The 14,381-nt window shown below is 41.9% G+C and overlaps 1 protein-coding gene across 2 annotated transcripts in view; it reads left to right on the plus strand.

Moving 5' to 3' along the window:
• The first annotated feature begins 4,139 nt into the window (after positions 1-4,139).
• hivep1 (HIVEP zinc finger 1) overlaps positions 4,140-14,381 on the plus strand; it is a 61,566-nt gene continuing 51,324 nt past the window's right edge. The window contains exons 1-2 of one of the 2 annotated variants that reach the window (XM_039819928.1): positions 4,140-4,265; positions 6,652-6,777. In XM_039819928.1, coding sequence (XP_039675862.1) covers positions 6,738-6,777 — 40 coding nt within the window. In that variant the 5' untranslated portion in view covers positions 4,140-4,265; positions 6,652-6,737. The remainder of the gene's footprint in view (positions 4,266-6,651; positions 6,778-14,381) is intronic. The other variant, XM_039819929.1, reaches the window with a different exon arrangement.

Raw genomic sequence — 14,381 nt, forward strand, 5'->3', positions numbered from 1 at the left:
TACATGCATGAAGGGAACAAAACCCCTCATTGATTCATACAAAATCAATCGCCAAACGGACAGAAATGCTGCATCAATGTTCCGATCGCTGGATGTGGAAAGACAACACCCCGTTCCTATACTTGCAGGGAAAAAAGTTCCACTATTCAAATGTGCCATTTTAAGTCGAAGCAGTTGAAACAGGTGAGTCATAAAGCTCGACTGAGCCAGTAGTCCCACTCTGCAGTCTGCAGGAAGCCTGTGATATGAAGGTGGGCGGCTGTCACACAATCACTTATTAATGATTTGCCTCACTGCAGCAATGTTTCTTTGGGTGACTGTGTGTTTCTCATAGACAGTTTTTTGTAGCGGCTTGATATGAACAATTTTAAATGAAAACTGGGATTCATTTCAGTAATCTGGGTCATCTCTTCTTACACTAAAGCATTACATTCAATACAAATGAGCCTATTTTTAATTAGCCTGTCAATTATGTGCTAATTATACTGTGATGCTTTCTCATACACATCACATGTTGTTGCTCTGGGTGAAAACTTTCAATTTATTTAAGTATATTTGAGAGCTATTTCTGACTGTGGCAAAAAATATCATGACCTTTTTCATCTCCGTGATGTGTCATAGCTGGACCAACTCACACTCAACGGTGGCCATAATTAGAGGACCACGGACACAGGATAAAAATAACAACACAGTGCCTTCTTGACACTAGACACACCAGTTCACCAGGCAACAAGTCTAACAAGAAAAAAAATCCATCAAATATAACAAAATATAAAATCATAATCAGGAAATCATCTTATTTTAAGGACCTTTCTTTGACTGCGTGGGCTGTGAGAACATGTTGCATTGTGGGGCGGCCATGTTTCATGTTTTTTCACATGCTTATTGGAAGAAAGGTGAAACTGTGCAAGAAGTAAAATTTCCCTCCATGCTGGTATGCTTCTCTTCACTAGCTTTAACAGCATAAGCGGCTCACTAAGATAAAGGTACTGTGGAAAGTAACGCAGGGGAAACACAAGCGTTAAAGTGAGTATGACTTCACAAAGGTCATTTGAAGCTATAACTCATTTGACTCTATACAGTAGGTAGGTTACTCACATACAGTTTGATCTGAAGATATGTGAATGGTGTGTAGTCCTCAAAAGATCAAAATACAAAAATATTGGCCTGTTTGACATAATATTACTGATATTAGCCTTAATTGGGGAAACAATAGCTGAACTATTGATCATCTGTGTTTTAGATGTTTGTGGCGAACATTAAAAAAACTCATCCATTTCTGCTGTCAAAAAAGGGTGTGAAAGTAGTGATACTGAAGAACATGTTTAACATTTTCCATCATCTAACGGCTGATCTTAACGCTTGTAGGTATGTTTTAAGGCTGTTCACAGCCAGAAAGGATATTTGTTTGCTAGTCATGGATGTATGATATTGCTAGTTTGTTCAACAAGTCAGGGGGACAAACCATGCAGTCTGTGGGACAAACATGTTATGCAATATATATGTTTGAGGAAAAAATAAAGACATTGGTTAGAAATGGAATGGGCATTTTAAAGCTATTGTACGTAGTTTCTGTCTCCCCCATGAGGAATTCTAAGTAATGACAACAAAACTGTTGGCGCATCCACATGATACAAACCTTCCGTGATCGCGCGCCCACCCCTCCTCCACGCAGTTGCTAGTAACCGAGGAGGACACGGAGGATTAAAAAAAAAACATGGACTAGGGCTGGGCGATATGGCTGAAAACTGTATCACGATATAAGTGTTTCATATCGGTCGATATCGATAATTATTGATATTTTTCTGACCTATTTAAAATAAGGACCAGGAGAAAAATATATTAAATTTAAACATTTTTATTTTAAACTTAACCTTCCTCTGATTATAATCCCCTCAGTTATAAAAGCAGAAATGTCAACACAACCATGGAAATCACTCAAATAATTAAAATGTAAACATAAGTCTAAAATCACAGTGAAGAAAGAATAAGTAAGAATTGCTTAATAAGGTGTAATAAAATGGTGCAAAGTGTTAAAACGAAACATAGAGAAACCTGAAACCTGAGAAGAACAATTTTCTGCAGGTTTAGTGCTAGTTTGGTAACCTGGCTTCTGGACAGTGCTCAGCACGTCTGCCTCCATTATTTCTTTGTAGCGTTTAGAAAGGCGCTGATGCAGAGTACCTCTCCATGGCGGTCTGCTGCTTGTGCGGTGTAGCAGCTACAGATGTTGTTGGACGTTGCTAGCGAATACGGCTGTGCTCCAAAGTGTGAGCGCGGCTAAGGTGGTAAAACAAGTTTGCGGTAGTGTTGGTGGGGACGACGGTCGGACTTATAAAAATCCCCAAAACTGCCATACTGACTTTTCCTGTTTTATCAACAATTTCCCGCTGCGCGGCACACTCACTTTCCACTTATCGCTCCACCGCGGTTCTGTTATTGTAGAATGGTAGAATCCAACACGAGACAGCGATGTGGCGCAACCAAACTTGATACTGTTACATGATTGGCTGTTAGAGTGTCACTCCCTACGTTGCTAGGTTACCAGAGAGTGAGTGCCTTTGTTCATGCAACCAAACTTGCTTTGCAACTTCTGGTTTCTTCCGAAGAAGAAAAACAAGTTATCGAACGTTTTATCGAACGCATTTTCTATTGATATTGATTACGTGTCTATCGCGATACATATCGTTATCGTTTTATCGCCCAGCCCTAACATGGACTCTTCAGAAGAGTTCATTATCTTCACTTGAGTTTCTGTTTCTGTGTTATTACGCCACTGTTCATCACACCCCAACAGACACCGCCTACCAAGAGTCTGAGTCTGCCGAGGTTTCTTCCTAAAAGGGAGTTTTTCCTCGCCACTGTCGCAATAGCCAATGCTAATGCTTGCTCTTGGGGGAATAACTGGAATTGTTGGGGCTTTGTAAATTATAGAGTGTGGTCTAGACCTACTCTATCTGTAAAGTGTCTCGAGATAACTCTTGTTATGATTTGATACTATAAATAAAATTGAATTGAATTGTGCATGAAAGTCGCCGGATGAAACAATCTTCTGAACATAGTCATACTGAGAAATACAAAGAGATGTGTGGAGCTGATGGTCTTAATTAGCTTTGTAGCAACTCATTTGGCAATGGCTTGAATGTAACGGAAGTTCATTCATATAAAATAGTTTCGCACTAAAGCTTTAAGAATCTAGGCTATATTATTTTATTAAATGTATTTGTCAATAAAGTGTCAATAAAAGTGTATTTATCATGTAAAAAAAACTTACCTCAAATACAATGGGATATATGCACTTTATTTGAATTTAAACTCAGATATTTCTTTGCCTCAATGATGTTCATTTTTTGGTCCGTGAGAAACAATATAATTAGCTATATTTTATACAAAAATTGCAAAATAAACCTGAACTTGAAGAGCACAAACTCCCATACTTTAATCTTACTTTAAGTAGTCCCCTTGTGAATTAATCTATGTTAAGCTACTTCGATTCAAAGCCTACCTGGGAAACTCAAATTCACCTGAGTTAACCTATCTTTATTAACCACCATTATAGCAAATCAGGCCAAGCTGGTGTAATTTACAGGTCAAGGGCATGATTATTTTTGGAAGTCGGGTCCCACAAATTAACATTTCCATTGGAATACTATTGAACTGCAGTTATTTGAGTGGTTGTTTGCACCAATGGAGGCCACATTTTATCCATGTTTTCCATTATTAATTACCCCCCACCGGCACCTGCTGCAAGAGGACCCCAATGTTATGAGCCCGCTGAGGGTTTGTGCATGGGAAAGCCCGGTCGGTAGTGGCGGAGGGGCACAACGTGACCTGACAACAAGGAACCTCCGGGAAAACCGTCAGTTCTAAAGTATGTGCAGAAGAGAGGGTGGGTGGGGATCCGCCAGGGGGACTTACGACAAACGACACGACCTGCGGCTCCATTAGAAGCGTCTAGCAACGAATAATATAAAATCACCGCGGAAGGAACAGGAGGTGTAGCTTTACGCATACGGAGCAGCACACAGGTGAAATTTTGGCATCGGTGTCATCGGCCTTACAGTGGCGGAGCAGCCGTCGCGAGCCTCCCGCTGCCCGCAGAGGACACCCGGTGGCTGGGAGGCGGAGACGGGACCCCCGTTGACGTCAGTGGGCCTGTCTGTTTCCTGCAATAGAAAGTGAGAGAGAAGGTGAAAGGAGAAAATACAGAGCTGTACCCCCCCTGCTTCTCCTTACACTTAAAGGTGTGTTACAACCCTGCACCTGTGAGTATTAAAAGTCAGTTTGAGTGCGCTTGATTTGTGTTTCTGTGTGTTTTTGGAGCTGGAGCCGATGCCGGAGCGGGGTTCTGTCAATGTGATATAGGTCGCTCTCGGTAGCTGCAGCCTGAGAGAGTCGGACATGCTTTTATCAGTGTACGCTGTGTGTCTCGTCCGGGTTTAGCCTGTTGTGAACTTCAAAGGGTCCGTTAAGTCTAGTTTGTTTAGGTAGAGGCAGGTTTTTTTGCGCAGTATTGTTTTGGACTTCTGCAGCAAACCGTGCTCTGAGGAGGCAACTTAAGCTCCCTGTGCTTCTCTACGCAGCGCTCTTTGTTGCTCTTTTTGCACTGTTAGGTAAGCCACAAGCTACTCCTGGAGTGTGTTCATGTGTTCACACATTCGCCACTATTGCGATAAATGTGCATGTGTGACGGCGGAAGGTTTTTGGCCGCGGCGGGGTTATGTTGGATAAGGGGGAAGTGTCCCATTCGAGCGCTGTTGCAGAGACAGCGAGGGGTTTTCCCTGGCTCCTCCCTCACATACAGGGCGTTCACGTGTGGCAACAGGCACAAAATACGCTAATTCCCACGCATTGTTTTTGCTGACTTCATTGCATGCCGTTAAAATCCCAATTATTTTTTTTCCCACTGCTGTTTGTCATAAGTGCACCCGCTGAACCAGGCGCTCATCATCTCTCCTTGCAAAGCATGTGCATATCACTCTGTATTTATATGTTCTCATATTTAATCGTATTAATTAGGCTATATCAAAACTCTAAGACACCGCCAATGCCTGACTTTGCGTGCATTACCGCCGCTGCTGCCCCGCTTTTTACATAATGCTTCTGGTTGATCCTCAGGTGTGAACGGAAATCATCATTAGTCACCAGCAAGCGCATTCCAGCCTGTCTGTGTTAGGACATAGCGTTACAGCGCAGCTTTGGCTTAAATCACCGGTATGTTTAGTTTTTTTCCTTGTGCAGTATCAGGGTGTTTCCTTAAATATCTGTGTGCACACACACACGCGCACGCGCGCACGCACATACACAGAGTCACGCAGAGAGGCTGGCAGACGGACTGACAGACACGCCAGAGAAGATGTGCACGTCTCTCTTCTCCGCCTCATCGTCCGCGCCGTAGATCCTGAACTGAAAAAATATGCATCACAGGTGAGGCGCTCTACATGTTTCTATCGTGTGACTTCAACCCGACCTGGATATGTTTTTAAGCGACCTGCTGCAGCCGTCGTGCACACTCTATACCTACATCCACCGTGAGATGATGTCATTGCTCTAGCGCCACATGTAACAACTGTATGGAGCAAAATCATCACCCAGTTGTAGTAAGTGTTATGTAATATTGGTAAGAGGGGAAACAAAGGCTGATTCCTGAAGCACTGCTGCTCTCTGCAGCGCATTGCTCCAGCAGAAGGTAGAGGTGTTGTGGGTGACATGGTGGAGATGATGCAAGGGCAAGAAAGCTTATAAAACATGATTAAATTAGATATTTATTCATGATGTTGAGATTTTCTTTCTATGCAGAGGTGAGCTTTTCTTCTGCGGTCGTTTATGCACATCAGGGAGCTCACAAAAGCGTTTGCAGCTCTGTTGGTTTGACATCTTGGTAAGGTTAACTTCTACACCCAGCTTGTTTCCTCACCTAATTTAAATGAAACCTTTATTAAGCTTGTGATCCTTCATCTTGCAAAAGGGCATCAGAGTGAAAACAATTCCCCTGTGAAAGGTGGGTTCAGTGTTTTGATGATCTGCCTTTCTACAGTTATCTAACTTCAACAGGGAGATTTCTCAGATAGTAACCTCTGTGTGGCTGCCCGGCTGCCCAGAGCGTTCATCACCGGCACACACAGGACCTTATTGTTTGCATCATTCGTCATCTGCGCTGACATTCGTCAAAGTGAAGAGCGAGCACCCTGTATCAGCCACTGACATGTCAATCAGACGTAAATCCCCATAAACAACCTCTGCTCCTCCACCTCTCTGTCTTTTGTTCGAGATCTGAGTGGCAGATAGCAGCTGCTGCAGAGGTTATATTGATATGGGGGAACACATTCACACCTCCTCCCACTGACAGCAGACAGTAGCCTGAGCTGCACTGCACATTATTACACAGCAGTTCAGAGTGGAGAGGCCTGAAATGAAAAGTCTAGCCTTGTTTGGGGGCACCTGTTTGAGGAATAAACTCAATCAGCGACTCTGTCCTGGACTCCCAGACAGCTGCCAAGTGAGAGCAGAGGACTCTACCCACTGCAAGGCCAGCATAGTGCCGTATTGATCTCTGGGAGTTCATGTTTAGCTGATTCTGACTCAATATATATATATATATATATATATATATATATAAAATATGTGTGTGTGTGTGTGTGTTTTCTGTAGATGTAACCAGACTGTGGCTCAGGAGTCAACTCTTCTCAAGGTCCACAGTTTCCCCAAGATGCACCTGTGAACAGTGGGCGGAAAAGATGCCACGCACCAAACAGCACAACCCGAAAAATTTAAAAGGTAAGTTCACACTGCTGTGTTCTGCGTTTCCTGTCAGCTGGTGGATTTGTTGATTTGGATTTGAAGGCCTAAAAGAAGAACTGCTCAGTTGTCTCTTCTGACCACAAAGTAATTGGATCACTTTATATTGTTGGTCTGAGATGTTTGGCTTAAAATAGTGTGATTATTTCATTCCTATGTGTCCTGAAATACGATTACAGAAAGACTTGAGGAAAGTATTACAGTAGATAGTTTTGGTAAGAGCAGGTGGTCTTCTGTCTCTGTCATAGTGGTGGGTGAGATTGCCTTAAAAGGATGCCATGACATTGAAGGATCTATTAATGTCAATATGATGAAATACTGAGAAATACTTCATTGACTTTTGTTGAAACAAGTTGCCGTTTGTGTGGCGATGCTTGACCCTGCCAGTGTAGTTTTGGTTGTCCAGTGAATACCATGCATCTCCAAATTTGGTGATTGTTTAATTTTTCACTTTAACTGTTTTAAGAATTAAGAGAAAAATCCTAATGCTAAAAGAATTAAAGATCAAATAGATTGCTGCTCTGTTACGAGCCATGCAGAGCTTTAAGATCATCTGGGACAGGTTTGTCCTCGGTCCTCAGGGTCTATGCACCACAGATCTGGTATGAACTTCCAGAACACTTGAGGCCTGCTCCAAACCTTTTGTTCTTTTAAACCGAGGCTTAAAAAGTATTGGTTTGCAACTGCTTTTCTCGTTGTAATACATTTTTATACTTCTAAAAAAATCGAAAATTCCGATTCCCAGTTTGAAATTTTGCCTCTTGTAGTCAGCTTTCCAACTTGAAATGTTAGGAGAACCTCACCAACCTCGGCATCACAACCCAACATGGCTGCCCTAAGCATCAACATCAGTGAAAACTGTATTAATATACTATTAATAAGCACTTCTTGTCTTATTTGTGCTTCATTAAATCGTCATACACACAGTACTGTCTGTCTTCTATCTGTGGACATGTTGTAAATAAAAGCATAATGCGTTGTTATCAACTGGTATTGCTAACAATGGCTAACCTGGCTGGAGCCCCTTGCCTTGCATTTGAGTTGCCTTTGTGTCTGAAATGTGCTATATAAATAAACCTGCCTTGCCTAGATTATCTTCTTTTGGAGATGCATGGATTTCACAGGACAGTGAAGCTTGTCAGTGTGATCTTTGGCTTTCTTTGTACTCAACCGGTTGCTTCTGCTTCCGATGGACTTCTTATGGAGTGTTCTTACACTGCCTGCATGTTGCTATGCCTTGTTGTTGATCTGACCTTTTTACAGTGTAACCAAACTATCTTCACACCACTGAAGTTGCTCCCTTTGTTGGAGTCAACCAGTGTCGCCCGATTGGTCCTTTCCCTCCCAATTTGGCTGCTCTTTATTTTGATTAAATGTGTAAAAACGGTTCGGTTTGGATATTTTTTTCTGATTAAAAGTAAAAGACTTTAAGTTTAATGCTGCATTCATGTGCTCCTCAAATGGTCCCATTTCCCGATTTGGGAAATCATTCTTCCGACTTCGGTGTTCATTAAGTTGTTATGTAAAAAATGAACACCGACGCTACAAAGCTAGTTGCTCAGAGCGTCCCAGACTGGTTGCTGCACCAGTACAATCCCTAACCACTAAAATATTGCTTTACCTGACTTGTTTATCAAGGTTAATGCAACGGTTACAACCTAATACCATATCACAAATGACTTGAGCAAAAAATATATGCAATACGTCAATTAATAAAAAGTTTCTTACCATCAACCCAACATTTACTTTTGTCTGCTATGTATCTGGGTAATATGACGACAACTCTGCAAGTGGTGTACGAAAAATGTCTCTGATTTTCCAAGTTGTTGTCCGCAGTCAGGAACTAATTTTTCGACACCTCACGAGTGCAGCATATGAAGAAGAGGAACATTAACTGGGCAAATAACAACATTATTCAGAGACTTTGTGGAGACGCTTTTTTCACGGCTTGAAAACGTGCTTTCCTTGTTATTACTTCACTTTGATGTTTGCCCTTCACTTCATTCATTATACCGGCGGGATAAATGACTCTTGCGCCCGACGCAAATCTAAAATGGGTTGGTCTAAAGTAGTTGGTGTGGTTTGGGCGTAACGTGGCGTAACGTGGCGTAACATGCAATAAACCAATCAGAGCGTCATCTCACATTCCCTTTAAGAGCAGGCGCACTTGTTCCATGGCGGATTGCTATTATGACGGCGGATTTGCCTGGCGCACGCCAGCGGGAGCGGTCCAGGATGCGGCAAAGTAATAAATACCCGTCTTGACCGGGGCGATGTTGCTGCGGCCTCTCGGGTGCATCTCCTCAAGTCTGGAGAGGATTGCTGCAGCCATGGAGCGGGGGGAATCCAAACACACCACCTGCTCCTGTTGTGCCCCTTCCTCCTCCCCCACTCCATCTCCGTCCACCCGGCTCCACACGAAAGCGTATCGGCATTGCCACTCCGGACCAGATTCCGCCGGGAGTGTCCAATCCCACCGTAGTTCAACATCACGTCTCCTTAAGTCCTCTAATATTTCCTCATTTATGTCATCAACACATCCATGATTCATGGAAATGTGTAAAACACAACAAGCCACAAAGAATGCTGCGACTTTTTGAGGACCGTACTGTAAAGTGACTCCTGATCTATCCAAACACCTGAAGCGTATTTTCAGTCATATTTTTCATTGTAATTATGTATGGTTTGCAAAAATGGGAACTGCTGCGTCTGTGTAGATGAGAGAAGCAAGGTGTATGCACGTTGTGCACACGCTACATTATTGCCAAGCATGCGCCCCTAAAATAGCGTCTGAATAACGCGCCACTGACTTTAGACTAGGTTTTTCCTGGTCTGTGGCGGAATTGTTTTCTGTAACGGGAGCGCAAATACATTCCCTAATTTATCGACGTGCGTCTGTGGAGGGAAAAGTCTGCTGTGCGTCGTGTGCAAAATAGGAATGATACATGCATCGGTGTACAAAGGCAATTGTGCTGAGTGCAAGATAGGGGCCTATAACTAATGTGGCATTATTGTGAACAATCATGATCTGGTACACGTCTACTCTTGTCATTTCTGCTTCTCTCTACCATGTTGCTGAGTCTGTGGCTGCATTGTGTGTGTGTGTTTGATTTCCCTCAGTGGCGATCATATTGTCTCATATCTGATGAGACCAACGTGTTAAACGCAGACGCATATATTCATACAGTATTTGTTGTGAATGAATGTGTCGCTGTGAGTGAGAAAAGGGACACTTTGTGAGATGGGACGGATCCTCGAGCAGCAGAAAACACTTGGATAAACTCCAAAATACAACAGAATGCAGCAAAAGTACATATTGATGAGAGAACAGAGTTGACATAGTGAAGATACTGCATCTTCCCATGCTAACACAGAACACCAATTGGCTTGAAGGATTTCGTGTTATGTTGAGTATTGACAGATTTACGTGTCAACAGACGTTTGCAGTTCACAGATCTACGAATTTGCAGCGTTACATGCTGGGTGTGAAAATGTGCATCTCTGCCATTCCCCAGCAGCAGATCCACACAGCAGATTTCCTCATGTCTGTGAGCAGCGAGCCAGAGTCCCTCTGTTTATTTATCATATAAACACTTCCTGTGCTTTCCGTTTTATTCTGATTACTTGGCCAAACAACATAAATAATTAAGTTTTAGAACAGTACATTACATCGCCCAACAGAGGACGATAGGAGCGGTGGCCAATACTTGATTCTATTTTTAATGGTGACTGTTCCCTCGCTGCTCGTGGTGCAGACAATAGAGCTTGCAGCTGCTGCGGCGTTTTGGGATTTTGTTGTACTTGAGGGTAAAAGATCTGGATGTGAAGAGTATAATTGACAGTAGTTTGATTGGTATTGAAGGCCCTTAATTCAGGGGCGGGTTTAGAGACTTTTTAAAGAGAGGGGCCACATTTGTGAAATGAGTAAAAGTGTGTTAAGACTCAAATTTAAAAGCCCTGGGTCTCAGCAATAATAAACTGCACATTATTAAGAGTTACATTGTTTATTCAGGTTAATAAATGAATAACACCGTATTCTAATATGAAATAAAATCAATAAATAGCTGATATTTGGAAATCCAAATATTCTACAGCCATGGACATATGAGACAACAGGCCCCTGGCCACAGACACAGACATGTACAAGGCCCCCCACCCTTCCTACATAGGAGTAAGACCCCCAGAAACCAAGAGGTTCTTTGTATCGTAGGCTCTCTGTACTAATTTTGTGTGTCTGTGTTTGTTTTGCATCATTTTGTAGTCGTTTTGTTGCTCTTTGTGGTTGTTTTTGATCTTATTGTGCTTGTTTTGTCTCTTTGTAGTCATTTTGTCTCCCTTTTGCAGCCTTCCCTCTGGTCCCGCCCCGGCCTTAATTGTGATTTATCGGCTAAAGAATTACATTTAAAGGCAATTGAAGCAGCAACAGTCTCTCATTTAAATACAGTACAGTGTCTTAGAGGTGTGATCTGGAACTCGATGTAACTTGCCGTCTCCGGTTCTGCTGAAATGACTCATGTTGTGGGGAGTACCCAGTTCACTTCCTCATCATCTGATAACTTGTTGAGACATTTGTTTGGCTTCTTGTTTTGCCTTCTGACTAAGTTCATCACCTCTCCTCCCGGGCCTGCACTCAAGGCTTTCCCTTCATCAGACAGGAAATGATAATTGCATGGCATGCTATCACATGCTTAAACTCTGCCGTGGAGAATGTCTTTTCCTGGGAACTCTCCTCATGCTGCCCTGAAGCCATCACACAATGATTCGTAATGCCTAAGACTTGCTTTTAAAACTCTGTGCTTGAAGCTAAATGAGCCTTTTAACACTGTATTTCAATTGCTTCACAACATAGCAGCAATTAATCTCAGCACCGATGCAAATGTGGTATTTACTTCAGAGTCTTGGCTGGATGATGGGAAGCCTCGGCTCTTCTCGGGTCATTTCTGCCTCAGAGGCTTGGCAGCAGTCTGACTATATAAAAGAAAATTTCACTCTTGGTCGACTGAAATCTGACCTGACACACTTTGTCCTGTCGTGGGACACAAAGAATTAATTGTTTTATTGACAGCTTCCCGACGGGGCTGCTCTGCTGACATCTATCAGGTGAATTCAAGGCGGCACGGCTTTCTTGTATGATGGTACGAGTACAAGCTTGTTGTCAGTAAAGCTGCAGTCTGAGCTCTCATCAAAACCTTAATATGAGCCATGATAAGATATTACCTTCACTTTTGTTTAGTGTGAATATTTTGTGACATTATTATTTGCATTATTTTAGTAAGTGTTAACTTTATTGAATCCAAGTAGTTATAATCTAATTCTAGCCTGGGAAAATGCCTGATGAACTTCCGGCAAATTTTAGATTTGCTCTGCAAGTCCGTCTGGTCAAGCGCCCATTCAAGCCCATTTCCAATTTTTCCAAATCTGCTACGTCACCTGGATCTTTGGTCTGATTGGTTGAAGGACTATCCAGTTGCGCCCAGAGGCATTTGAGCAGCGTCCGTTGGTGACGCCCCTTTGGAAATAAGCTGTGAATGAACGTTCCCCAGGCCCACTCTCCGTTACAACTGAGAAGGGTCTGGTGTCAACCAGGCTAGTGCAATTCAACAGCCCTGCAATAAATCTGTCCTGTAAGAAGCTTACTGATTCTGTTGGCGCTGTGGGACAGTGTTGTTAATTAATACTAGTACTAAAAACTCGTCATTACTTTTTAAAGTTATATTTCAGTTGCCGTTGTATTGGAAAAATTTGGTTTTGAATCCGATCATTGGTTCCAAATTTAAGTTTAATGTCCAATTTTTGGTTTCCATAGCGCCGCCGTGCTTCCAGGCGCTTCCAGCAAATCTTCACATTGGAAAAGCTTGAACCAGAGAGTTTTCTTTTGGGCATTTCTGCTTGAAAAGTGATTTAAATGATGACAATCAATTGTTAACATTCCTGCAGATTAGGTTTCAACTGTTCAGCTCTAGATTGTTTGGTATTTTACATTTTATGTAACCATAATACTATAAATTCATTCATTGAAAAAAGTAATGGGTTATTTAAAGATATATATTATCTTAGTCACTGTGGCAGAGATTAATTGTCAACTCTAGTAAATTTTCAGGTCTGTACTGCATTAAATGCAGGCGACAGAATGTTCGGAAAAATTATTCTGTTTTCAATATATACATAATGATTAGCAAATGTATGCAAAATCACATAGAGAAAAGTATAGAAAGATGACTATAAATGACAATATGATTCTGCTGAAAGTTGATAAATCATAATTTTGGTTTATTACCGACATTCATAAAATATGCCTTCTGTGTACCTAAACTGGTGACTCTGTGTTTAAATGCAGAAATGAACAAAACAATGTACAATACAAACGTCAGAGAGGAAGGAACTTTGAGTCTGTTGTGATGAATCTTCGGGAGTGCATTCCTGCCTGTGTTTTTATCTGAATCATAATAAACCATCACGCACTGTAAACAGAGTAACTAAAGGAAGTGTCCGCTGTTTTAGGCTGCGTACTCGGTTATTTTCGGATCCTCTTTGTAAAGAAAGAAAAACCCCTGCATAGAGACGCTCAATAAATCATTTACCCTCGAGGGACATTTCATGTCATTCATTTATTCATTCATAAAACGTGACCGCTTAACAAAGTAATGTTGAACAGGATGAAATGCATAAACGGTGACATTTTCACTCACTTGAATCTTAATTTTACAAATGTGTTATGAACCTTTTTTAATGACATTTTTTGTGCTCTGATTTCTAACATTCCTGAGTCAGTATGTGCTCCTGTGTTTGTGAGTCTTATGACGCAGTTTGTGGGCAACAAAGAAGGAAGCGAGGAACTCCTGTCCCCCTCCTTTAGTTTTTGTTTACTTTTCTGAAACCGCTTTGGTCTCATTTGTAAACGTGGCGTACGCACAAAACAGGGCTGAAAATGTGCGTACACCACTTCCCACGCAAAGGTTGTGATTTAGAAAAAAAATAACTTGAGGGCAGAATGTGCGGTCCTCCACGCAAACTCTGACCCATGCGTACGCACATTTTGGAGACAATGGGAATTGGCGATGCAGATGGTGAGGTGGTGAACTGAAGTCAGACTGCAGAAAGTAAATGTGGGGATAACGATTGCTCGTAATATTTTCAAGTATTGATGCCTCACGCACATTTCTTCACTCCATATCATCCACATTGTCATGAAGATTAAATCCAGCAGTGCTATTTGCGCTTGTACTGAGTGATAACTGTTCCATAAACACCTCCAACTCAAATCTTAAAAAGAAAAGTGTTCTTAATGTTTAATCAGCGCTGTCTCGCTGTTACGTTGTCTGCTACGGAGCGCAGGATAGCATCAAATACCCTAGCATTAGATAACTGCAGAACACAGTGATAACTAAATATCTGTCTTTAATACTGTGCATATATCATCAAATGTCAAAGTCTGGAAATACAGCCGTTAAGCTCTCACGCAGTCGTTACACTTAATGTCCTCGTTATCAATCCGAACTTTAATATTGTTCTTGACAAAACCTGCATGAATGAAATTTTTTTTTGGATTGATTTATTAGACCGTAACAGAAATAAATGCATAA

The sequence above is a fragment of the Perca fluviatilis genome, chromosome 13 (genome assembly GCF_010015445.1).
Source record: "Perca fluviatilis chromosome 13, GENO_Pfluv_1.0, whole genome shotgun sequence".
Taxonomy (NCBI): Eukaryota; Metazoa; Chordata; class Actinopteri; order Perciformes; family Percidae; genus Perca; species Perca fluviatilis.